The sequence below is a fragment of the Pongo abelii genome, chromosome 9 (genome assembly GCF_028885655.2).
Source record: "Pongo abelii isolate AG06213 chromosome 9, NHGRI_mPonAbe1-v2.0_pri, whole genome shotgun sequence".
Lineage (NCBI taxonomy): Eukaryota > Metazoa > Chordata > Mammalia > Primates > Hominidae > Pongo > Pongo abelii.
The window spans coordinates 121,450,563-121,478,456 of NC_071994.2; the positions used below are offsets into that span (position 1 = coordinate 121,450,563).

Genomic DNA, 27,894 nt, shown 5'->3' on the forward strand with positions numbered 1-27,894 from the left:
CTCCTCTTTTTGCTGAGGAGATCCACCTAAGTTACTCTACACGACAGTAACTGAAACAGCACCCATTAGACTACTTTATGTCATCCCCCTGCAGAGATCAAGAGTTCTGCAATCGCGGCTTCACAATCCTGAGAGACTACCAATTCACCCAGCCTTCAGGACTGGCACACTTCTGCGTGAGAAAAGTTCAAATAATGGCTTAAGAAATTCAAAGCAACTGCTTACCCAAGATGAAGACCACCCAGGGGAGGCAATGCACTGAAATCTCCCCACAGCTGCAGTCCCCAAGCTCAACTGAAAGACTGCTGTGAGCACTCTAGGTTAGGCTCAGAGCAAACCAAACACGTGCCTTCTGAAGTGGTTGCAGAAATGCAAACAGGAACCTCTAAATCAAGGTTCTCATTTCAGTCATCTGGCCCATTACCCAATTGTTATGTATACTTTCATTCTAAAAAGAGGTGACAAATTCAACCTACTGAGGTGAACCTCACACTCAGACCTCTTCAGGTGCCATCTCCCCTTTTAGATGACAAGCCCTCTGAGGGTAGGAGCTTGAATGGCACCAGGCAAATAGGTGCTGAGAAAGAAATCCATTTCATGCAAACAAAATACAATAAATGTAATATTAACACAAAACATTCTGTGTTAAAGACACAGCAACCTCTTTTATTTTTCCTCTCAAAACAGAGGTGCAACCTCACCAGGCAATCACCCAATCCCTGCTTCCGAAAATATGCCTGCCCAGTCCTCCAACTCACCACGTAGACGTGAAAGTTTCCTCTGGCCATGTGATATCAGCATTTCCAGAACACAGGCAGCCATTGATTCCCATAGAGAACCTCTTAGGTGACTTGGACATCCTAGATTAGAACTCAAGGTTTCTTCACTTCAAGATATCTCTCAGTCTTAGTCACCACTTCAAAATAGGTGTTCTCAATGTACGCACCTTCAACCTCGGCTAGACTGGCTTGACCTAGGCATGGGCAGTCTCATCTTATGGAACTTGTCCTGTATCATCTGAAAAGCTGTTGAACGTTTGCTCCCAAGCACTATGCTGCATGGTCCTTGAGAAGTGATGTGCTAGAGAGCCAGCAATCTCCACAGCATAAATATTCCCATCATAGCCTATTTCAAGCTACCAACAGTTTAACAACTGGCTTGCAAAATTTCTAAAAAACTTAATACAGGTTGAGTATCCCTTATCCAATATGCTTGGGACCAGAAATGTTTCAGATTTCATATTTTTTTCAGATTTTAGAATATTTGCCGAATACATACCAGTTGAACGTCCCTAGTCTGAAAATCCAAAATGCTCCAATAAGCATTTCTTTGGAGCATCATGTTGGCACTCAAAGTTTCAGATTTTGGAGTATTTCAGGTTTTGTATTTTCAGATTAGGGATACTCAGCCTGTAATCAGCTCTTGCTATGTAAGCTGGTTCCAGCACACCACGGAATCTCTGCAGGTCCTTGCGGGAGTACAGCTCAGACATGACTGGTTGCACGATGCTGAAAACCACTGTTAAATCAAGTTTAGCCTAAAGCTGCCTCCTTACATATTTTAAGTTTGTCCTAAAAGTTTCTCTGTACATCATGAACTATAACGTAAATGGAATAGTATACAGACTGTAGTCTACTCTTGTGCCAGTCACTGAGTTTGGCCAATCAAAGATGGCCAATGATTCAAACTATTCAAATAAGGCAAACACCGAGCTGTAGCCAATCCGGCTGTTTCTGTACCTCACTTCTGTTTTTTGTACATCACTTTCCTTTTGCTGTCCATAAATCTTCCACCACATGGCTGCGCTGGGGTCTCTGAGCCTACTCTGGCTCAGGAGACTGCCTGATTCATGAATCATTCTGTGCTCAATTAAACTCTTTTAAATTTAATTCAGCTTTTAACACCACAAACCCCCATCTTTTTCACATGACAACTCCCACCTTTTATGTAGATATGCACACACCAAAAGGTAGCCAAAGGGTGCAAAAAAGTTTATTGACTATGATGCAGTAAAGATACCAAGAGTTACAATATCTGTGCATATGGCCCAACAGTGCCTACCCTCCTACAAAACAAAAACAAAAACAAAAAAAGGCAATGAGGTGCAGCAGTTAACAGCCCAACACTGGAGTCAAAGGAATGGAGCTGCCTCTTCTGGCAGCAAAGTTTCAAGTTGTGCAATTAAATAATAGTCTTGGTCCACTCCTTGTTGGTCTTCTTACAGTTTCCCTTTAGAACCATAACTGAGTGACTTAGTAGAACATTCATATTCAGGATGTGGCCTCCAGAAGTGTTGTTTTGTTTTGTTTTGAACAAAGACATGCTACCTTCTCTCTTGAAGCACCAGTGCTGGGTTCAGGAGCTACAGAGGACTAAGATGTTCCCCAAGTAGCCTGAAGTAACAACAGGTCACATGGAAAACACAAAGCAATTGGTAAGTTCACATTTTGTAATAGAATTAAGAGCGTAAAGCATAAAACTTCAGGTCATGTAACCACAAGTAAAAACTTCAGCAGCTAAAGAAAAATTCTGGAAGGCTTTTAACCCCTTCTGAACTAAGTTCCCTTTCTAAACGAGGCTGGTTTCCATGGCTGTGACAAGAGCTCATGGGATAGCAAAAAGAGAGAGAGAGAATAGCACCTCAGAAGTTACTCAAACAAGAGGTGAAACAAATAAGTCAACAAAAAAAAAACACTTTATCTTCCTTTCATCCTTAAAGAAGGCAGGTGTCTGTACACTGCTTTGTGATCCTTCGAAGAATAAAAAGCTGTAACCCAAATCTCAGTAAAAGGGATGAAGAAGGAAAATGATAGCAGCTGATGACTGGGATGTGACCACAAACCCATAAAGTAAACTAAATTATCAACGTACTCCCTTACCACGAAGGACTCCATTCAGTCATTTAAAAAGCAAGGGACTAGTTCAAATCATGATTAAGGCTATAAAAGAACATGACTGAGTATTCATAGAGCACCAATTACCTCAAGTTTAGACTAGGTGTCAATCTACAAACATACTACCCTGCATTAATCTTCACAACACACTTGCAAGGACATTACAAGAAGGCCCAGCCAAAATTGGTTCCTCATTTAATGGGATGTGGCTTTCAGTGGGTTTCTGTAACACCATCTCTTTCTTGGAGAAATGAGGACCTGCAAAATAGTGCCCCTCACAATGAGATCTCTATCTTCAAATCTCTGAGAGCCCAAGTTATTTACTCTCATTGCTCAAGTTGCTTTCCTCTCTCTGTTGAGGTGTCAGAAATGGTCACGTTAGATTGGCCTCAGACAACCACAAAAGTTAACAAGCAGCCCCAAAGTACCGTGAGGTTTAACCACTGGAAATGTAAACTGCCGGTCCTGTCTTTGCCTCTTCTTCTTCCTTGCGTGACCAGAGTCAAATCACAATGTCCTTCAACTAAACAGATCCGCTAATCTGTGGACTAGGTTAACAGAAGAGGCCAGGCCAAATCTACGATACAGATCTAACAACCTAAATTTTTTAAATTAAGTCTTCGAAAAAAAAAAAGAAACTGAGAGAGAGAAAAGTGATTTTTAAACTAACATATACAGTCTAAAGTGCTGTAATATGGAAACTTCCTGAACCACCTAATGAAAAATCATGAAAAGGGATCAACCTATTGAAAGAATAGAGACAGGTGAGGGGATAATTTTTGTCTCTCATAATTGAGAAGTAAATCCAATCACTATTACAGAGGACTATTTATATATGCACCATCCATCTTTACTGATATGCTATACATATGCCTTAATGGCTTATAAAAAATCCTATGCAAATTAACATTTGAAACAAGTTGTCATAGCAGAATGGAGTAACCTGTTATAAGGCACTGAGAGAATACAAAGGAGAAGTATGTCACGCACAATCTCACTTCCTCATCTCAAATATTATGTAAAAACCACTTGCAAATACCATAGTTTACTCATAGTTGGCACATTTTAGAAATCAACAAAGTTTTGAAAAACAATACAAGTGAAAAGATTATTTAATTGCAAAGAACTCCTGAAATACTCCATAAGCCCCCCACTAAAAACCTGTAAAGAGTTTTTCTTGCCTCTGACCTGAAAAGTCAAGAAGAAAAGTTGTAGTTATAAGAAAATAAAACAACAGGCCGAGCGCAGTGGCTCATGCCTGTAATCCCAACACTTTGGGAGGCCAAGGCGGGTGGATCACGAGGTCAGGGGATTGAGACCATCCTGGCCAAAATAGTGAAACCCTGTCTCTACTAAAAATACAAAAATTAGTTGGGTGTGGTGGCGCATGCCTGTAATCCCGGCTACTCGAGAGGCTGAGGCACGAGAATCGCTTGAACCCAGGAGGCAGAGGTTGCAGTGAGCCAAGATCACGCCACTGCACTCCAGCCTGGCGACAGAGTGAGACTCTGCCTCAGAAAAAAAAAAAAAAAAAAAAAGCAAGAAAGAAAATAACAAAGACTCCTTAGCCCAAATTGTACCAGCAAGACTAAAGAAAATAATTTTTCTACTTCACGATTCCTTTCCTTAACTGTAAATTGATGACGCTGTACTTAATACTTTAAAAACCCAGCCAAAGCAAACCAATGACTTGATCCTACCAACTCTAAGGAAACTAAGGGTATACACCCTAAGTTGTCCAAACACAACTGAGGTTGAGGTCATTAAACTGGTAAGTATACGCCATATACTAACTCACAGCTGAAAGTGTACATGGAGCAAAAATCAAAGAATACCTATCCCAAGCGAATTTTGTCTGGTGACACATCAGGAAGCCACAACCTCCACTTCATTTAAAAAATTATTTGGGCATCAGTAGTGTGGCAAACATTCAGAATTCCTCTTCAAACAGTTGGAAGAAAACATGTAATACATTCCAGAGCAAAGACGAATCAAAAAGTATCTTTTTGCTCAGGAAAAGAATTTCTTCATTCAATTACATCATAATTTATTGAAAGGGGAAGTCATGAGTCTCTTATGAGAGTTCTTGAACAGTTTATAAATACAAGAACATTTATTCAATAAATAATAAGTAGTTCCTAAAGTCTTTACTGATGATCTCCAAGACTGTCCATCACTATGGTCCAGGCGAGCTCCACTTTCTCTGACAGGCTTTAGCTGCCAGTGGAATGGGATGTTTCATGTTTTTAGGTGACTCTTCTTATGTCATACACTTTCATCAATATGTCTCTTCATAGTCTGAATCCTGGAGGGAGAAAAACAGCCGGTGTGAAACACAATTCCAGAGTTGGAATTTAGGCAAAGACCACATGTTAGGATCCTCCAAATGGAACCTGGCTTGGGGAGACAGCCACAGTGAAATGCCACTGACTCAATACACCTAAATTCCCACAGAGCTTCACAGGACCTCAATATAATTGGTGTCTATTGGGCTAATTTCTGCTTTGAAGCCCTAGTGGTTTCCTTTCCCTTGGTGAATATTTTTTAAAACCTCAACACACAAGAAAAGATGCCCGTCTACCGCACCCTTTCTTAGCAAAACAAGTGTCAGTGGAATCACCCCAGCGATCCTCTCCTCACTCTCTTGCAGAAATGTGCAAAATTGTGGTTAGGAATTTAGACTAAGTGTCAGTCTACCACTGAGTTCCACCTCTTGTGGCTGTGTGACCTTGGATAAAGTTATTAACTTCTCTAAGCCTCAGTTTCCTCATTTGTAAAATGGGGATAATAAAAATACACCTCATAGAACTGTTATGAGAATTGAATGAGGCAATATATGTAAATTACTTAGCACTGCCTGGCACTTCATAAGCATTCATTCAAGACTAGCTTCTGTTACCATTATTATTATTCATACTCATATTCATTACTTCTAACTTCGAGTGGGCCATTAGCACTATCTGGCATACCGCATTTCTCCAGTCTGTTTATTCTCCTTGATGACTATTTCATACCCTTCCCTCTTTCCCCAGACTTCCAACACCTCCTCTTCCCATCATTCTCAGCTGATGGCCTTGCTTTCTCCCATGATTGGGACTAGAGAAGCAATCAGTAGGGAATTTCCACAAGCTCCATCACATGTGGCCACTCATCTACATCTGGACCCATCTACTTGGCCTTCCCTATTGTTCTTATACACACTCCCTATCTTACTTTATCTAAGGTCAACATCTCCACTCCACTTATGCACTAGACCTGGCATTACCCCAGCAATCCTCTCCTCTCTCTCTTGCAGCATCAATTTTTTCCTTTTCTACTATATAATTCCCATCTGCACACAAATGTGCTCATTTTCTCCCATCTTAAAAAGAAAAGCCACCAGTGACACTGCCCTCCACATATTGCCTGTCTCTCTGCATCCCTTCACAGCACAACTCCTTGAAAGAGTTGTTTATACCCATTGCCTCCAATGCATCTTTCTGCAATCTTTCTTGACCCCACCCCAGACAAGTTTTCATTCCCACTATTCCACTGAAGATTCTTTTGCCAAGGTCACCAATGACCTCCATATTCCCAAATCATCCAATAATCAATTATCAGCTCTCATTTTACTTCACCTGACTCCACAGCAAATGACACAGTTGATCACTCTCTTTTCCTAGAAATACTTCTTCACTTGACTCCCAGGATACCAAAATCTCCTGGTTTTCTTCCTACCTCACTAGCTGCTCTTTCTTAGCCTCTTTACTGATAATTCCTCTTCATCTCCCCATCCTAGAAATCTTGGAGGGCCCAGGCTCCGTCCTCTGACCCCTTCCCTATCTACATTCATTTCCCTGGAGGAAATGTCTGTATCAGTCTCTATCTGCTAATGGCTCCTAAATCTCTATCTCCAGTCTAGACCTCTCTTCTCAACTCCACACCCACAACTGCCTACTCCACATCTCCACTTGGAAGTTTAATAAGTATTTCAAACTTAATATGTCCAAACCCAACTTCTGTTCTTCCTCCTAAAATTTGACTCACCCACAGACTTCCACATATTAGCAAATGGTAACTCTATTCTACCAGTTGCTCAAGTCAAGAATCTTGGAACTCTCCTTGAGTCCTCTCATTTTTTCATATATAAATGCAAAAGCAGTAAATCCTTCTGGCTTTACCTTCAAATTATAATCAGAATACAACCACTCCTCACCACCTCCACCACCACCACCCTGGTCCAAACTACCAGCATCTTCAGCTACCTGGATTAATGCAAATGCCTCCTACTTGGACTCTCTGACTCTGTCATTGTTCGTTACCCCCCATTCTCAACACAAAAGCCAGAGTAATCCTTTTAAAACAGACATCAGTTGATAGTGCTTCTCTTCCCAAACCCTCCAATGGATTCCATTTCATTGAGTAGAAGTCCAGGTCATTAAAATCATCTATAAGGTTCTGTAAGATCTAGCTGCTGCGTTACTTCTCTGATGTCAACAAATACTATGCTTTGCCTTGCTGTCTTCATTCCTGTTATACTGCCCCCTTGCTACTCCAAGAATATGCCAATCTTGACCCCTCCTCAGAGCCTTTGCACCAGTCATTTCTTCTGCCTGAAACGCTCCTCCACAATAGCCATATGGCTTGCTTCTCTTAGGTGTTTGCTCGAGTATCTTCTCACTGAGGTTGTCCCTAACCTATTTAATGTCACACCCCCATCCAGTCATCCCATCCCCCTTTTCTGCTTTTTTTCTCCATATCATTAAGTACCATCTCATATACTATATATTTTACTTATTTTTAAAAACTTTGTGAGTATTTATTTGTACCCCAATTCAACAGAGTCTCAGAGGATGAGAAAGTTTTCCAGGCAAAGAACATTCAGTTCTCGGAGGGTAGGAATTTTTGTCAGTTTTGTTCACTGCTGGTTCCTAAGCACCTAGAACAGTACACATGGCACGTGACAGATGCTCAACAAATCACTGTTGAATGGATTAATATCTGAAATGTGGATAATAACCATATGAACATTAACTTATTTTGCATTCTTAAAAATATCTGAGCCTCCAAAGGTTGGTATTAGGTCCCCTGCACTGGCATTATCAACCTTTCTCTCATCTTCCCTATGATACTCAAGTGCATGAGACAAACAGAAACAAAAAACACTGCAATTAGTCATTGAGCCAAGTGTGAGCTTGGCAATAAGTAAACAGGAGGCAATGACAGGTATGTATCATATGAGACCAGAAGTTCTTTGTGACCTGTTTTCAACTGCACCACATCAGAGACTCTTCCCTCCTGCTAGGATCCTAGGCCACCCACCCCAGCCTTCTAATTGGACTCTCTGATTCTGTCATTAGTCACAGTGAGTATTCAAAGCAGGAGGGATGACAGCCTTTTGACATTTAAATCAAAACTTGGGCCTTCCAGGGTGGTATTTCTTATTGATAAAAGACATCAAGTTACCTAAAAGGTTATATCACCCTAACTCCCTGAAAAATACTACGGCTCAGTAGAAAAGTTAAATTCAGGGTCGGGTCCAGCTAAGTCGAAGTCTCCTAGTATGAATTCAGTGGCATAGGACACTCCTATTTTGGGATTTTCTGTCAGTCAGCAGGAACTACTCTATGTGGCCCCCTTCCCTAACCTAAGACCACTGCTTTATGCCCATGAGACAGGAAACAAAATCTTGGTTAGAATTGGTAGGGGTCCCCTGAGTCCAAAATGCTTTGGGGGAGGATGCTGGTTCATATCTTCCTTGGACCTACCTGCATATCCTCTGCTGCCTCTGAGGGCATAGGATGGATCCTCTTAGGTAAGCAGGGAAGTGGGACATCAACAGTAAGCAGAAGGAATGGCATGCACTTACCAGGCACTCAGCGCAACGGATGCAAAGCCTTGCCATGCATGCCTCTTCCTCCTCCTGATCAGTGCTGTAAAAAGAGGACAAACCAAATCTGAATCACCACTATCCTCAATAGAGTAGAGCAGTTGAAAGTACAGGTGTTGAAATCAGACAGGTCTGGTTTTAGATTCCAGTTCTTCCACTCACTAGCTGGGTGACTGGGCAAATTGTTTAAGCCCCAGAAGCCTGTTTCCTCATCTATAAAATGCACATATTGGCCAGGCACAGTGGCTCACGCCTGTAATCCCAGCACTTTGGGAGAATGAGGTGGGTGGATCACCTGAAGTCAGGAGTTCGAGACCAGCCTGGCCAACATGACGAAACCCCATCTCTACTAAAAATACAAAAATTAGCTGGGCATTGTGGCGCACACCTGTAATCCCACTTACTCAGGAGGCTAAGGTGGGGAATCACTTGAACCCAGAAGGCAGAGGTTGCAGTGAGCCAAGATTAAACCACTGCACTCCAGCCTGGGCGATAGAGTGAGTGAGACTCCCATCTCAAAAAACAAACAAACGAACAAATGCACATATTACCACCCACCCTTAAAGCACAGTTGTTAGGAATAAATAAAAAATAAATACATGTTTAACACATACCATAGTGCCTGGCACATAATAAATGCTCAATAAATTATCACTCATTCAGAAGTGTACTGAGCACTGACAAAGTCTGAGCATTGTGCTAGCCTAGAGGTAAAAAGATGAATAAAACTTGAGCCTGTGAAGAGCTCATGATGGGGGTGAGAGACCTGTTAAAACTTAACAAATATGTTATAATGCAGTGTGATAAGTGTTTTAATAGAGTTAACATCAAACTGCTGCAGCAGCAAAGAGCGAGGAGTGACTAATTGTCCCCTGAGGACTCAGGCAAACTCAAGAGAAGGGGCTATTTCAGCTGGGTCTTGGAGGATAAGAAAGAGTTTCCAGGCAAACAAGAGAAGGAAAGAGGGCATTCCCAGCAAGACAAAAGGAGGGGTCTTAGAGGATGAGAAACAGTTAAGAAAAATATATGAATGAAGTATAGTATGTTAGGGTACATAAATAAGTTCATGGCAGCTGGGACATGGGAAGATGTCAGGGAACAATGTGACTTAGAGTAAAATCATAAGGGGTTTTGGATACCATGCTTAGAAATAGACATTAGCATTTTTACCAAGAGTTCTTTGTCTTTTTTGAGCCACAGATTCCTTGGAAAGGGCACAGGGTGCTCTCTTATCATTAAATAAATGCACACACACACACACACACACACACACACACACACAGAGAGAGAGAGAGAGAGAGAGAGAGAATTTTGGACCTTCTCAATGTAAGACTCCCCTCCCCTGACATAGATAATGGAGAAAAGGGGTTTTACATAGATTTTTGTTTTGATTTCCTTTTACTACATTTATTTTTAGGGAATACACTAGATCACGCCTGCTTACTGGCAGAATAATGTTTAATAAATCTATTTAATAACCACGATCTATGTAGCCCCTCCCTTCAGAACATATGCTGACCAAGAATAGATCTCGCTTATTCAAATCACTTTTGCCCTCCACAGCTATTCTTAAAGCCTCTCTCATTGCTCAGGCATTTTCTGTCAGGAGACATCATCAGCTCAGTGCCAAATACAAGGAGAAGGAAAAATAATTGACCTGGAATTAAAAGAGTGAAACACCGACTTCAGAATTTATTCAGACCATGGCACTGTACAATCTGATTTCCAAAGCAGAAGACTAGGGCCATATATCAACTCCCCCATCTCTCTCCAAATTAATATTCACACACATCACTTTCAACCTTCCTTTTGGCACCCCTTAGCAGAACTATTCTCTTCGAAAAGAAAGTTCACCAGCAGAACTAAACTCAGTCCAGAAGAAAAGAAGGTGTGGATGTGGGGGTCTGGGTAGGGCGCTAAGGAGGAAACAGGCTTGCTGCCCAGGGCTCTTGTGGGACTTACTCATCAGAAACCTCAATAGACGACTTCTTATAGCCAGACCTGCTCCTCTTCTTCAGCCCAGCAGCCTTCCTCCCCATTCTCACCAGCAGCAGAGCAACCACCACGGCTGAGGGTACAAAGACAAGGATGGAAAGAAGGGCCACAGAGGAAAGCATGGTGCCAAAACCTAGAGGTGGAGAAAGAGAAGGTAAAAGACAGGGACATGCAAATATGCCTCCTGCGACATGAGCAACTAGCTTCTACTTTTGCTCTTATATTTCTTCTGATTACAAAAATAATAAATCATTGTGTGAAAGGTAGAATACACAAAAGTACAAGGAATAATAAAAATGTACCCATAATCCCACGACCTAGGAAGAACACTTTGGTATCTACCCATTTAATCTTCTTCTAGGGGTATCGGGTATGGGGTGCACGGAGGGCATATATATTTTTAAGTATGGATCATATATTATATACTATTTTAACCTCCTTTTTTAGTTATAATATGATAAATATTTAACAATTCCTTCCAGATGTGATGTGTAACAGCTGCATAGCATTCTATCATATTGAATAATTTATAGAACTAATCCTCTAATGCTGAACATTCAAGTTGTTTCGAATTCTTAGAATCTACAAGTCACATTAGGATAGCCAGGCTTGTACATAAATCTTCATCTTTAGCTCTAATTCCTTAAGATGAAATTTATAATGGAATTACTAGATCAAAGGGCCTATATTTTTAAGGCACCTAATTCATACTACCAAACTGCCTTCCAGCAAAACTGTGTCATTTTCTTCTTCTGCCAGCAGTATGAATGTGCTCATCTTTGAAACCTACAAGTTATTACCTTTAAAAGAAAAAAGAAAGAGAGAGAGAGAAAGCAAGAAAGAGAAAGAGAAGGAAGAAATGAGACAGGGAGAGAGGAAGAGAAAGAGAAAGGAAGGGAAGATGAGAAGGAAGAAGGAAGGAAGGGAGGGAGAGAAGAAGGAAAAGAGCAAGGGAGAGAAACTTGAAAAAGACTTGAGAAATGATGACGAATCTATAATGACCCGCAATGTACCTCTAAATCTTTGGCTCAAACCCAATTAAGGACTAGAATAACCACTTAATTGTCATCAGGGAATAACGCAGAAAAAAAAAAATCAGTCCTTAATCTACTCTCCTCCTGTTTCACACTAAAGAGAAACTACTGTTCTTTGTAGTGTAAAAGAAAAGCACTACCTCTCATCGTTAGAGGGGGTACCCTTTCAAGACACAGGCAAGAACACTGTGTCATAACTGGGAGTGTGAACACGCAAGGAAAACTGGAATTACTTTTATTTCACAGAGATAACAACCCTATATTTACTCAGGGGTTTTCCATGCATTCCACAAGAACTTTGGTCACCTAAAGTTAAAATTAAAAAAAGGGTAATGGAGAAATTATGACAACATTTGGAGAGAAAATTCAGTTTTCAAAATAAAGATTAAAAATTCACCCCAATATACATATTGGGATGGCAGAAAAATTACTTCAACTCAATGATTTAATGACCCAACTGGCTTACAAAGATAGACAGCTTTGTTTATCATCGAGCTCTCCAGAAAGCACCACAGCAGTCACAGAGCACTGCAGAAGAAGGTTGGTGGCAATGAGCTTACCCCTTTCTGTGACTGTTAGCTCTGTCATGGGAATATTATGGTGCACATCTGGGGGATTCTTCACAGCACAGCTGAATGTCCCATTGTCCTTTATGGTAGGGTTGCTTATACTTATAGATGCATCCCCTTTGTATACATTTCCAACCCAGGAAATCCGATCCCGAAATGTGCCTGCTGTGGTTGGGTACTGGAAAGACTGATAATGAAATATCTAAGAAAGCAACACCATGAGAGAAAAAGTTAACTTGGAAAATGCAATGAAAATATAAAGCTCAGTAGGTCCAAAATAAAATACAACTGTATAATGGTGTTTTTTTTTTTTTTTCAGTTGGGCAACTTTTTATGCTTTTTTAACCTCCATCCCATAGGTTAATAAAACTGATCAGAAAAAGGCCCGATGAGGGACTTCTGGGATCCTAACCCTTGAATCTCTTCTAAATTCTCCCTGGAACCCTAAAATAATAGTTTTCAACCAGAGGCAATTTCACCCTCCAAGAGATATTGGCAATATCTGAAGACATTTTCGATTGTCACAACTGGGGAGATACTACTGGCATCTAGTGGGTAGAGGCTGGGAATGCTACTAAACATCTTACCATGCACAGGACAGCACCCACAACAAAGAATTATCTGACTCAAAATGTCAACAGTGCCATAGTTGAGAAACTTTATTCTAAAGTAGCATCTCATATTTGAATAGCGGTCTATAGTTTACAAATAATTTCCACACATTTACCACTTGAGCCTCACAACTACACTGAACTACATGAGGCAGGTATAATTATTCCAAATGTATAAAAAGGGAAACAGGCTGGTCATGGTGGCTCATGCCTGTAATTCCAGCACTTTGGGAGGCCGAGGTGAGTGCATTACTTGAACTCAGGAGTTCAGGACCAGCCTGGCCAACATAGTGAAACCCCACCTCTACTAAAAATACAAAAATTAGCCAGGCGTGGTGGCATACACCTATAATCCCAACTACTTGGGAGGCTGAGATAGGAAAATTGCTTGAACCCAGGAGGTGGAGATTGCAGTGAGCCGAGATTGTGCCACTGCACTCCAGCCTCGGCAACAGAGCTAGACTCCGCCTCAAAAAAAAAGAAAAAAAAGGAAAGAAAGAAAGAAAGGAAACAAAGCCAAACAAAAGACTAAGTGTGTTGCTCTACGGTATACAACTAGTAAGTGACAAAAGGGAGATTTTTGCTTATTCTCAAAATCACAAGGAGGTTGTAATATAATTCAGCCTCTCTCAAGTTATCTATCTTGACAATTAATATAATCCCTAAGTCTAATACCTGATAAGTACTCAGTGAATATATGTTGAATTAAAACAATGCTGCCTAGGACTTGATCAGACACTTCATCACCAAAAGCCTAATTATCAGACACTTATCAAAAGCCTTGATTAGACACTTCATCACCAAAAGCCTAATTATACCTGGGGCAGGCCAGGCAGGTATTACAATATAATATGACTTACGCAATATGGCTTGTGTAAAATACAGGCTTTCCTCTTTCTTTGTTACTTGGTACCTTCCCATTTAGGAAGCTGGGTGTTTACAACCACTGAATTGCCCAATTTTGAAAAGCAACTTCCCAGAAAAGATGCTGACTCACTTATTAGTTCATTTGTTCATGCATTTATTCAACAAATATTTGGTGCAGACCTCTAATGTGCTAGGCATTGTTAAGCAAAAGGATATGGTGGGAGCCACGCAGGCATAGTCCCTACTCTCACAGAACTTACATTTTAGTGATAAAGACAGATAATGAGAAATAATAAGTGTCTTGAACATTTCAAAGGGGGAAGAAAAGAATCCCTACCACTAATTATCAGCATCAGTGTAAAAGAGTTTGAAACTCCTTATTGACAAAACACGGCCCACTGTGTAGCCTCAACATTAGTCTAGCCCGTAAATTCAATGTTAAGTTCATGAAACTCATATCCCTTGCAAATTGATTAATCTGACACAATCCTGATTGACTAACCCCATGACTGCAACATCATGTTATGTAACTTTAATTCCAACTTGTATGAGTTTGTTGATTTTCTGACCAGCCTCGCAGAGAGCAGCAGTAGAAGAGAGCTGCTGTTTCTAACCCAGGAAGCTCCCCATTGCTTGCTCTGTCCTACTTTTGACCAAGGAGGCAGAGCCAAATAAGGCCAGCCACAGTTTCCTGACCACTCAGAATCAAGTGAACTATTTCAAGTCTGAAAAAAAAGTGGGAGGGGAGCATGAATACAGCCTAGCTTCTTTCACTGGAGTCCCCTACCTAGCCTCAAGCTATGTGGCATTCTATAATGGCTCCTAACACAGAATGCAAAGCTTATTTATACATGAAAGTCAAAGAGGACATTTTTCCAGTGAAGGAAACAGGATAAATAAATTAACAATACTTTAAAAGATATAATCTTCCATACAGCTATGACATTCATATTCTTGAATAACATCTATCCTGAGCTAAGGATACTGCTGGAAGCTTAAAAAGAAAAAAATTTTATAGCATTTTAATCTTCAATTAGACACCTACAATGAAACTTGGACCATAAATGTGTTTTATATGTGTGACTAATATACCTCAATAAGGTATATTGCTTCCAATATTGCAAGACCATCTGTCACCAACATCTGTCACCAACACGAGGTGCTACCTTTTCCTTCAAAGGCAGCCATATAAATCAATGCAGATGTTTATACACTGGGAGCAAGTGTCAAGATAACTCCACAAAGCGCAAATATGCAAACAGATACACCCATTGAGACAACTTAATACGACAGAAAATGAGCAGCTTTAAGAGAAAGGATGTCTGTGACTGGACCTATAGAATTTTTCTATTCAATAGTCCTGAAGGTACCATTTTAGTACATTAAATCTGAAAATGAAGCTATGAAATAATGCAAAAAGAAACAACAAAGAGGAAACAAAATCAAACCACATTTCCTCTGAGTTTCTGACAGCTTTTTTCCTGCAGCTTATTTACAGAATTCTTACGTGGGGCCCTGCGTGACCAAATGAATGTCATACAGGATAAAAGTTCATCTATCTCTATTAAAGTAGAAGCTCATCTTCTACTCTAAGATGAGATGGCCTCAGGCATGCCTATGATTTGCAGTAAAACAATTCCAAAACTGTTGACCAAAGGAACATTCTGAAAAAGTACACACTTACTGATACTGTGCGGCTGCTGCTGGGAGGGCGATATGTCCAGTCTATAGTAAGCTTGTCAGTGACATCTGAAGTTGACTTGAAAGTGCATTTCAACTTGATCTTTTCTCCAACATAACCTCGGACATGGGCATCTGCATGAATCTCCAAGGAAAGGACGATATAAACACCTAATCAAAGCAAACCCAAACACTTAAAATGCATTCATGTGGGTGGAATACACAGATGTGAGTGAACAATTATTTTTAGAGCCCTCATCAAAAAGCCAGAGCAATAAATATTAACAACTATCTTCTCAGGCAAGCCCACAAGGGACAAGGAGTTGATATCTGCATTAATCAAAGATAGTATTTTTCAATCATTTTCTAATCTTAAATCACAACTGAATGCTTGTGTAAAAATTTAAAATCTGGTCACACCAGCGTTTTCCCAAATACAGACTTGTGGTTCAATTAAGTACAAACAATGGGTCTGCCCATGGCTGGCTAAAAGGCAACGTCACCCATCCCCTTCCATCCCCCGCAGACACACACACACACACACACACACTGGGAATATGGCAGCTTTTGTGGTCTAAGGGACTTACCCCAAGTATAGCATGGTTGCATCATGAAGCTACCATTGCCTCATCAACAGCAAAATGAGAATAGGAAGTAAGAATGGGAGAATTTATTTCAAATAATTTTCTAAAACTGCCCCCAAGGTACTATCTAGTTTTTCCCTTTTTCTTAAAGCTGGCTGAGGAATCACACGTCCATTAAAAGTAAATCATGGGGAAGAAAACAGAATAGGTGAATGCATTCTAGCAAGTAAAAATAAGGTACCATTTTAAAACCCACTAGAGACTTCTGTCTTCCAAAACCACTCATTTATCCAACTCTGACACTTCATCTCCCTAAAAAGGGCTGGCACTTTGTTCTAACCAGTTCCTTCTGCTTTCAGAGAACAAAAACTTATCTTTCCCTACAGAGGCATATTTTAGGAAATGACATTGCCAGTACTTTGTTCTTCCTGCTTCCTTATCTACCTCAAGAAGCCGTGAATCTTCTGGTGGCCAAGAAAAACAGAGCAGCAAGATTTCAGAAAAGTGCAAACCCACACGCTGTCCTGAAAATCAGCAGTGCTTCTGGTACAGGCAGAATGGTGTAGTGATTGAGCACGCAGGCCACGGCTCCTACGCCAGAGGGTCTGGGTTCAAATCCCGGCCCTGTCACCTGCTGGCTCTGCAGCCTTAGCAAGTTACTGTACTTCTTCAGTCTTCTCACCCTCATGGGAATGATAATAACAGTACTTACCTCAGAAGGCCACTGTGAGGATTAAAAGAGTTAAAACACATACAACACTAAGAAGCCTACCCAAACCAGAGTAAGTGCTCAGTGCGTGTTAGACAGTGTCATTGTCATTATTGCCACCTCTTCAGTCCTGCCCACACACTCTCAACCTTTCCTGTCACAGTTATGAGTCATCAATTCCACTGCCTTTACCTCTGCCAGCTTTGAATCATTTTTCTTGCTCCTCTCTAGACAATCCAGTCTGTTGACATTCCTTTTAAGAGGAGGAGACCAAAACTGAACCCACTAATAAGAACTCATAAGAATCTGACCCATCCCAAAGATGAAGATTACTTCTGGTCTGCCTATGGCACCCTTTCTGACTTTGCCATGCTAAACCTGTCCTGCCTTCTGTGCCTTTGCAAATGCTGTCCCTCTGCTGGAAAGCTTTATCCCTCAGTCCCCACTCTCTTAGGCCCTCAATCCTGACCCATCACTGTAAGAAAATCCTTATTCATCACTCAAGATCTAGCTCTAAAAACTGGGAGGTGGAAATGAATGGACAATCTACACTCTCCCCATGTCCATTCCTTTATCCTAAAACATAAGTATAATATAGACATTTAAAATACAGATTTAGAATTAGCCAGACCTGGACTTGAGTTCTAGCTCAGCTACTTTCTGGTTGTGAGACCATGATCTCGGTTACCTAACCAGTTCAAGCTTCAATGTCTTCACTTGGAAAATGGGAATAATAACAAGATCTACTTCACTGGATCACTCTGAAGAGCCACTACAATCAAAAAAGATAATTTTTTATTATGATCATGTTGTTCATTTCACAACATGAAATGCTTGATGCAGCATCTGGAATAATAACTTTAATAAACGTTAGCTATTATTAAAATGAACACCACACATATTCAAAAACTTTCAATAATCTCCTATTGGACTACAAAATAAAATTCAAACAGTGGCAATCTAGCCCCAAACTTCTGTCACTGCGTTCCATCTACCTTCCCAATCCCTTCATCATTACTTGAATGTTCTGCCATGTCCCACATGTACTGTGTCCTTTCATGCCACTGAGCCTCTCTTTGAACAGGTCTCTGTCTGAAAGGCTCTCCCCACCTCTAATAATCCTGCCTGGGTTGTTCCCCACCACGCCACATCCCAACATTCACACACCTTCAAATTCCAGCTCAAATATTGGCCCCCTTTGCGGTGCCTTCCCAAATTTCCTGATATGGTTCATCGCCCTTTCTCCTCCTAACACTAGGTACATAATCCTGCACAGGCACAGATGCCATCGATTGCACCTAGTTACAAAGGCTATTCCTCTATTAAATGTCAGCACCTTCAGGGCAAAAATTCAGAGGGAGGGGAGCAGGCAGAGGGACACCGAGAGAAACAGGTGGACAGGTCACCAGAAATTCTAGTATAGGAACAAAGCATGCTTGTAAATCACCCACTTTATTCCTATCACCTTTTTTATAATACATTCAATACTCTTAACTCCCCTACACTCCGTTCAGAAAAAGCTCAGCTCTAGATGACCACAACTAGACTGGGCTAGTATACCCTGAACAAGAAAAATCACACAACTGGACAATTATCATAAGAAATGCGTGAATATCTCCCACAGCTGAGTCCTCAATGAGACCTGGCAAACCTTTAACTGGCCTTGCTTAGCTTCCTATTCCATGATTCCTCAAGCCCTTGTCATTCTCCCTTAGTCCTCCATGCAACCTCCAAACCCCGCATTCTCAGAAGAAAATGTTACCTCTTACATTGTCATGAAACTTAAGGCCATATAAACGGCCCAGGCACACACATTCCTGCATCTGCTCCCATCCTTACTTCCAACCTGAAAGGATGTGGTGTCCCTTTTCCTATGCGAGGCCAGGTCCTCTGCTCTGCCTGGATTCATCCCCTCCATTCCCTGCTTTAGCAGAAAAACCTCCCTAGGCCAGGCGTGGTGGCTCATGCCTATATTCCCAGCACCTTGGGAGGCCGAGGCAGGCAGATCACATGAGGCCAGGAGTTCAAGAGCAGCCGGGGCAACATGGCGAAACCCTGTCTCTACTAAAAATACAAAATAAATTAGCCGGGCTTGGTGCCACATGCCTGTAGTCCCAGCTACTCAGGAGGCTGAGGCAGGAGAATTGCTTGAACATGGGAAGCAGAGGTTGCAGTGAGCTGAGATCACACCACTGCACTCCAGCCTGGGTGACTGAACGAGACTCTGTCTCAAAAAAAAAAAAAACAAAAAAAAAAAAACAAAAAAAACCTTTCTTCAACCCCTCCCCTTCAGACTCTAAATACACAGATATCTCCCATCCTTAAAAACAAATAGCAATTTTAAAAAAATCTTTCCTTAACGCTGTAATATTACTCTAGTTACCAACTACTGCCCGTTCTCTCCTTTCTAAGCCAAGTTTGTGAAAGAGTGGTCTACACTTGAGGTCTCCATTTCCTCTTTCCCATTCACTTATGGACCTTATGGTACAACTGAACTCCACTACCACTTCTGGTAAAAGGCATCATATATCTTAAAATTGTAAAATCCGAGGGATAAAAACTCCAGTAGACATCTTTCTATACTTATTTTACTGGATCCTCTGCCAGTGACTCATTGCTCCTTGAACTTCTCTATCCCAAAGCTTGCATGACAATTCTCTCATTCATTCACTCATTCTTCAAACATACATTTATTGAGCATCTGTTTTGTGCCATCCTCTGGGTTTGGAATTAAATGCAAGCAAAATAAACACACTCCCTTGTATACTTGAAATACAGCAGAAGTTTGATACATTAATTAAATAATCATAAAGACAAATGCACAATTAACAAACTTGGATAACTACTATGAAGGAAGGAAAAAGAAAGTGGCTATGGGTATGGCCCCTGTTAAGATGGGGGAGAGGAGAGTGGTTAATGAAAGCTTCCCTGGAAGTTACTCTTGAGCTAAGATCTGAAGAAAAAGGTAACAAGGTGAGGAGAGGGAGGGCATTCTAGGCAGAGGACACAGCACATGCAAAGGTCCTGCACCAGGAAGGAGCTCAGTCAGTCAAGGAGCTGAAAAGAAGGAGTATGACTGCAACACAAAAAACACGAAAGGGAGAGAAAATAGAATGAGATGTGGCTGGGAGGTAAACAAAAGCCAGACCAGGCAGGACCTTCCAGATTTGGGTCCTCATCCTTAGTGTAATAGGAAGCCATGGAAAGTACTTAACTGTGGGACTGAGCAAGAAGAGATCTAATGAAATTTGCATTCTTAAAAGATCACTTCAGGCCAGCGCGGTGGCTCACGCCTATAATCCCAGCACTTGGGAGGCCGAGGCGGGCGGATCACGAGGTCAGGAGATCGAGACCATCCTGGCTAACTCGATGAAACCCCGTCTCTACTAAAAATACAAAAAATTAGCCAGGCATCATGGCCGGCGCCTGTAATCCCAGCTACTCAGGAGGCTGAGGCAGGAGAATGGCGTGAACCCGGGAGGTGGAGCTTGCCGTGAGCCGAGATCACGCCACTGCACTCCAGCCTGGGCGACAGAGCAAGACTCTGTCTCAAAAAAAGAAAAAAAAAAAAAAAAGATGACTTTAGAGAAGACACTTACAAGGAATCAAGAGTGAATATGGGGAAATTCAGCATGTTGGCAGGCCGAGGCGGGTGGATCACCTGAAGTCAGGAATTCGAGACCAGCCTGGCCAACATGGCGAAACCCCGTCTCTACTAAAAATGAAAAATTAGCCAGGCGTGGTGGTGGGAGGCGGAGGTTGCGGTGAGCCGAGATGGCACCACTGCACTCCAGCCTGGGCAATAGAGCAAGACTTCGTCTCTTAAAGAAAAAAAAAAAAAGTGAATGAGTGAATATGGGGAAATTACTGAGGAGGCTACTACGATAGTCAATTAAGAAAGAAGGGAAGTTTGAACTAAGTATGGCTGTGGAATGTTAGGGAAAGGGAGGTATCAAGGATGACTCCCAGGTTTCTGACTTGCTGATGTCATTCACTGAGACAGGAAGACTAGAAAAGTACTAGGCTTGGCAAGGGAACAGGAGTTTGATTCTGGATGCATTTAAGGTGCTTCTGAGATACCCAAGGGATAATGTCAAGGGAGCAGTTGGTTTAGGGCAAAGGTGAGCAAATTATGGCCCATGAGCTAAATGGAAGCAAATGGATCTAGTGGAAAGGGAACAAACTAAAAATAACTAGCAACTGACCTTACTGCTAGCTCTGGGTGTGACCATATTGGCCTAAATCAAATATGACATCCAGTGGTCTTTTGGTAAACAGCTAAAAAAAATTTACAATGTCTTTTAAAAATAAAGTTTTATTAGAACACAGCCATGTTCATTTGTTGATGTATTATCTGTGGCTGCATTTTTTGCAGAATTGAATAGTTGCCACCAGAGACCATGTAGCCCACAAAGTCTAAAATACTCTCTGGCCTTTTACAGAAAATGTTTGTCAATCCTTGGTTTAGAACAAAGAGATATGGGTTACAATTTAAGATCAGAATCTGTTTAGTTTCCCTCCAACCAACTCCACCACTGACTGTGTTACACATACACACACGTACTCACTCTCTCTCTGTCTCCCCACTTCTCTGACAGTACGTATCAAATATCTAAGGCTGTTCTTTTCTTAACCATCTTTTAAACACTGGTGTTCCTTAGAGCTCCAGCCTGAATATACAGTCATTCAACATGTTCTCCTTGGACAATCCTATTCACTTGTAGATTTAACAACCACTAATAGGATAATGATTTCCCAATCTATATTACTAGCCATGACCTGCCTCTGAGTGTTCAAGTGTTACCGGATATACGCTCTTGAATATCACCCCCACAGGACCTCAAATCGAATGTGGTAAACATTTGTTTGTTGCCAGCTCAACATCCATTTCCCCTGATCTCCTAATAATACCCTTTTTTTTTTTTTTATACCTACCTTTTCCCACATAGCCTATGAGCTAGGAGGAAGATGACACGATCAGTCAGGATCCAGGCACGAAATGGAAGGCACAATCAGCTGAGACTGTGAAAAGTGTATGGGCCACTTTTATTTTATTTTTTATTTATTTTATTTTTTTTTTTTTGAGATGGGGCATCACTCTGTTGCCCAGGCTACAGTGCAGTGGCGTGTTCTCGGTTCATTGCAACCTCTGCCTCCCAGGTTCAAGTGATCCTCCCACCTCAGCCTCCCAAATAACTGAGACCACAGGCGTGTGCCACCACACCTGGCTAATTTTTTGTATTTTTGGTAGAGACGGGGTTTTGCCATGTTGCCTAGGCTGGACTCAAACTCCTGAACTCAGACAATCCTCCCATCTCAACCTCCCAAAGTGCTGGGATTACAGGCGTGAGCCACCATGCTCAGCCTAGGCCACTTTTCAAAGGGACTTTTCCCAAGGTTAGGGAAGCTGACAGCAGCACAAAGCTTTTACCATCCCCAGGTCTGAAGGGCAAAGGGAGGAAATGGTGTTACTAGATCCTGATAAGAGTGGGAGCTGTGGACAACCTGACAGGGGCTGTTGTTAGAGGGATACAGGTACTACAGATGATGGCACCAAGAGAGGGAGGGAGCAGGAAATAAATATCCTGACCTCTCTCCTGCCCTCCAATCTCCTGCCAATGCCTCCCGTTGGCCAAATCTAACTGGAAACCAGAGGAAGAGTCTGAATGATGTATTCTATGTAGTCAGCTTTCCAAAGAGTAGAGTAGAGAAAAGAATGAGTCTGGTGGGAGGGGAGAAAACTAAGAGTAAACAGCAACTGACTTTACTGCCAGCTGCGGCTGACTCAGATTTACCTAAACCAATCATTACATCTAGTGGTGTCCTGGTAAACAGCAAAACATTTTTACAAAAAATAAAAAGTCCAGCTACATAGGGTTGGACAATTTCTGTGGTGCAAATACTCCTACCATGGTCAATTTCAGGCTACACAGGTTAAGTCCCTAATGCTGACATAGGAAGAGGTGTATTAATACTTAATTGGCTCTTGAGAGCCAATCACATCCTCCCAATCATAAAGATAGGTCAATATGTGATCTAAGCTAATCCAATCAAAGCGAGTTTCAGAAAATCTGCTTGGAAAGTTATTTAATGCCCCCCACCCCGCGCCCGCCTTGTTTACTTTTTGTTTTTTTGAGATAGGGTTTCACTATGTTGCCCAGGCTGGTCTTGAATTCCTCGGCTCAAGTGATCCTCCCATCTTGGCCTCCCAAAGTGCTGAGATTACAGTCATGAGCCACCATGCCCGATCCTTCATGCCTTGTTTATGCTCCTTTCTACATCTAATATTTTCTTCACTCCCTATCTCTAACAAACTTATTCCTCTCTCAAGATTTAACTTCACCTCCAGGAAATCTTTCCTTTATTCTCATGCCAGATCAAAGCATCTCTCTCCATCCTCATGGTTTCTAATGCATTTCCCTCTTAGTATCAGACTCTAAAATCATCTGTTGACTTATGTCTTCTCCAATAGATCCTGAGCCCACCAAAACAGAGCCTAGCATATTGCGGATGTTTATTATAGTAATATTTATTCAACTAGACCAAACCAACAGTTTCCTCTTTTTTTTTTTTTTTTTTTTTGAGACAGAGTCTCACTCTGTCACCCAGGCTGGAGTGCAGTGGCGCGATCTTGGCTCACTGCATCCTCCACCTCCCGGGTTCAAATGATTCTTCTGTATTTTTAGTAGAGACAGGGTTTCACCATATTGGCCAGGATGGTCTCGAACTGACCTCGTGATCCACCTGCCTCAGCCTCCCAAAGTGCTGGGATTACAGGCGTGAGCCACCGTGCCCAGCCCAGTTTCCTTTTTATAAAACAAAAATTATTACAAAATAAGCATTAAAATTACACATTCTGGTTACTAAATTATAGTAAATTTTGGTTACTAAACCAAATTTTGTTTGCTAAATTATAGTAAGTACACCATCAATAAACCCACCTACCTACCAATTTTTTCCTTGTTAATATATCTGAACTCCATATTTATGAGCATGATTTTGCCACAAAGTTATAAACATTTAAAGTCACTTTGTTGAAATCTAAATACTGGATATGTGGGGTCTTAATTGTATAGTTAAAGAAAAATAAGAAAAGTAATAGTTTATCCATGGATGAACTAAAATTCAGGGCTGGTGAAAAAAAACAACTCTAAATGATGATAATTTTGTACAGTCTCATATAAAACTCTGAGAACTAGAAGAAATTATTAACTTTTTTCTTTTTCTTGATTTTTTTGGTTCTAATTCACTTGTTTATTTTGGGGGAGGAAGACTTTGGTATGGAGCAAAGAAATACCAAAACTACTTTAAATGGAATAAAACCAACTTTATTCTTTTTTTCCCCTGTACTGGTAGATAAAGCAAATTTTATAAGTGGACTATTGAAAGAAAAGTGCCTTTTAAAAGTGTTTAGTTTCCCAGTGTCCTTCTAAGCTTAAGGTACAGAAGCATTTGTTCAAAGGATAGAAAACACCTAAAAGTTTAGGCTCAAGATCAATCTTTACAGACTGATATTTTCAGTTTTTTGTTTGTTTGTTTGTTTGTTTCTTTGTTTTTTGAGACAGAGTCTCGCTCTGTCACCCAGGCTGGAGTGCAGTGGCGTGATCTCGGCTCACTGCATCCATGGATGAACTAAACTATTCTATACTGTTAGACATCAGGGTGTTGACTCCTTTTTGGGGAGAAAGTTTAATGACTGGAAAGAAGCACAAAAGAAGGCTTTTGGAATGCAAGGAACATTTTATGTATCCTGATTTGGGTACTAGTTACCCATGTGTGTTCAGTTTCTTAAAATTCATTGAGCCGCCTAGGCTTATGACGTGTACTTTTCTCTACATATATATACTGAAATTAAAAAATGTTTTAAAACCAATGGATGTAAGATAGTTTGTCTCTTCCACTCATAAAAAAAATACCAATCCAACATTAATTCACTCAGAAATATCCATCCCAGGCCTAATGCCTTTATCTCTTCATCTGAGCAGGAAAGTATTCTTGCCAGGTAAAAACAGCCAACTATAGAAATACTCATAATAATTAACAAAAACTTTTTAGTCTGGGGAAAAAACAAGAAAATCACATTTTAACATAAGTAATTTTACACATGAAAGAATTAAATGTGTCAATAAAACCCCCAATCTTGTATGCCCCATTTTCTAAAATATAAATCTACTGATATTTTATTCATATTGCACACCTAAGTAAAAGAGAGAAAAGTTTAAGAAGCCTAGGTCCCCTAGTCTACCATTTCTAAATACTTAGATAACTGATATAGCAGGACCAGACTTATAACTTAAGGAGAATTCAAATAATCTAATAATTTAAGTGGTCTTATCTTTGAAAACAAAAGGTAAATAAACACTGACATGAAACCAAACTCAACCACATAAGATTTAAAACACCAAACAAATGGATGGACCTTGAAAACATGCAAAGTGAAAAAAGCCAGTCACCAAAAGCACATATTGTGTAATTCCATTTACTTTATTTATTTATTTATTTATTTTTATTTATTTATTTATTTATTTATTTATTTATTTATTGAGGCAGGGTCTCACTCCATCGCTCAGGCTGAAGTGCAGTTGTGCAATCCCAGATCACTGCAACTCCCACCTCCCAGGTTCAAGTGATTCTTCTGCCTCAGCCTCTCAAGAATCTGGGATAACAGGGGCATGCCACCACACCCAGCTAATTTTTTTTTTTTTTTTTTTTTTGTATTTTTTGGTAGAGATGGGGTTTTACCATGTTGGCCAGGCTGGTCTCAAACTTCTGACCTCAAATGATCCACCCACCTCGGCCTCCCAAAGTGCTGGGATTACAGATATTATTCTATTTATATGAAATGTCCAGAATAGGCAAATCAATAGATACAAAAAATAGACTGGTGGTTGCCAGGGACTAAGGGAAATGGGGAATGAAGAGTGATTGTTAATGGGTATCAGGTTTCTCTTTGGGGTGATGAAAATGTTCTAAAATTAATAGTGGTAATGATTGCATAACTGTGAATATACTAAAAACCATTCAATTATGCCCTTTAAGAGAGTAAATTGTATGGCATGTGAATAATATGATAAACCAGTTGTTTCTTTTTTGTTTGTTTTTGTTTTTTGAGATGGAGTTTCGCTCTTGTCGCCCAGGCTAGAGTGCAATGGCGAGATCTCAGCTCACTGCAACCTCTGCCCCCTGGGTTCAAGTGATTCTCCTGTCTCAGCCTCCCGAGTAGCTGGGATTACAGGCGCCTGCCACCACGCCTGGCTAATTTTTTTGTATTTTTTAGTAGAGACGGAGTTTCACTATCTTGGTCAGGCTGGTCTCGAACTCCTGACCTCAGGTGATCCAGCTGCCTCAGTCTCCCAAAGTGCTGGGATTACAGGCAAGAACCACCGCACCCTGCCACCAGTTATTTTTTAAAAGGCAAAAAATCTATTCCACAAGTACACAGAGATTGTAAAATCAACTTTTAATGTTTGATTGAATTATATGGTCTGCTGGACTTGACAGATGCTCTTCAAAGCAAAATGACATTAGATTTAAGAAAACACCATTTCCAGATTTTTTTTTCTCAATAAGACAATATTTGAATATTTCTCGTGTGTGTGTGTGTGTGTGTGTCTGTGTGTGTGTGTGAAAGAGAGAGACAGAGAGAGGACTGGGTTTATTAGGAGTGACAGTAGGCCAGCCTAAATATCATACTGCAAAGTCATTTAGCTAAAAAACTGGTGACTTATGATGACACAGGCAGCTGGGAGGGATCGGGGGTGTGCTGGCAACATGAATATTGTCACCAGTTAAAATAAAAACTTTCCAGCCTTAACTGCTAAGATTTAGGACATCTGAAGTCTTTAAAGTCTTTATATTCATATAATATTAAATATCTCTTTCAGAAATCCCCATTACCCTCAAGGAAATTTTATAAATTTAGCAATTCACTCTAATACTAGATATACTAATATTTTATTTCCCAGGAAGACACACATACACAAAATCCAGGAAATAATTGTACCTTAAAATGAAGGTAATTAGGTTGGACTGAAATTTATGCAATTTGAAAATTATATGAAAGCAAAACTCACCTAAATTTTAAGATGTGAACGTCAGTGTGAAAACTCTACTTCTGATATTACTTAATAGATTAAATTTTAACAGAATTTATATGCTCTTTCTTGTATTAAAAAAAGTTATGAAAATGCTAAAGCAGTTGCTTTTTTCATCGATATGCTTCTCTGATAATGAATCACATCACATCCCTTCTGTGACTAACAAATATTTCATTTTATAGACCACAATAATCACCTACAAAAAATAAAATTACCAACTGTCATGATTTTGTTTCCCAAAACTACTGGGACAAACTACTGAATGCTAGAACTGTCTTTTTTCTAATTAGGGTATACAGCGCCCAAACCACAGCAGTCAACCACTGATAATCACATCACAAAATAACACCGGGTGCCCCCAAAGCCAGAGCTCTTTGTGGTTCCAACAAATATGCCATCACCAAACTACAATGGCAGGTCACGCAAGGTGGAAAAGCTCCCAAGGCTCAGGAAAGGACTGACAAAATACCAACTATCCTCAACGGGGTGGTGATGACATCGTCCCAACGTACCGCTCCCTCCCTCCATCCCAGAGCTATGCGGGGGCTTTCTGGAGACCCTCCCCACCAGGAACCGGAAAAGCCACCATCTTCCTTAATCCCCCGGCCGGAAGTGGAGCGTAGCCAGCCGGAGCACTCACCCTGGAAGAACAGGACGCCCAGCAGAGGGAAGAGAGCGCAGCCACGGCTTCCAGCTGCTCCTCTCTGCTGCATCCCGGCAGCTCTGCAGTTACTTGCACACCTTGTTTACAGCTCCCAGTAACGACACAGGTAACACCGGAAGTGACGTCAGGGCAGGAGGCCGAGAGACAACTTAAATGGCGACCCGAAGTTACCATAGGAACCTGGCTTCTTTCCAGAACCACACCTGGTTTCACTGACCAGAGATTTATTAACTTTCAGGCGGGAGCTAATTGCTCTCTTGCTTGAAAATGAAGTAGGCTACAGACTTGGAATAATTACAATTTTGTTTTTATGGAATTCTG

General features: G+C 40.9%; 2 protein-coding genes across 6 annotated transcripts in view; both read right to left on the reverse strand.

The window, feature by feature from the left end:
- JAML (junction adhesion molecule like) overlaps positions 1–666 on the reverse strand; it is a 35,427-nt gene extending 34,761 nt beyond the window's left edge. For 4 of the 5 annotated variants that reach the window (XM_024255183.2, XM_024255181.2, XM_054525173.2 and 1 more), the window contains exon 1: positions 226–396. The gene's annotated coding sequence lies outside the window, so the exon portion shown is untranslated. Of the gene's footprint in view, positions 1–225 lie in introns of all 5 variants that reach the window. The other variant, XM_054525178.1, reaches the window with a different exon arrangement.
- A 1,308-nt stretch (positions 667–1,974) lies between these two features.
- Positions 1,975–27,693, reverse strand: MPZL3 (myelin protein zero like 3). The gene is made up of 6 exons (XM_002822546.2): positions 27,550–27,693; positions 15,524–15,690; positions 12,353–12,563; positions 10,726–10,891; positions 8,743–8,806; positions 1,975–5,199 (listed from the first exon to the last, which is right to left on the reverse strand). Exons 1-6 carry the CDS (start codon positions 27,620–27,622, stop codon positions 5,173–5,175), a joined length of 708 nt encoding a protein of 235 aa, XP_002822592.1. The 5' UTR covers positions 27,623–27,693; the 3' UTR covers positions 1,975–5,172.
- Between the last annotated feature and the right edge of the window lie 201 nt (positions 27,694–27,894).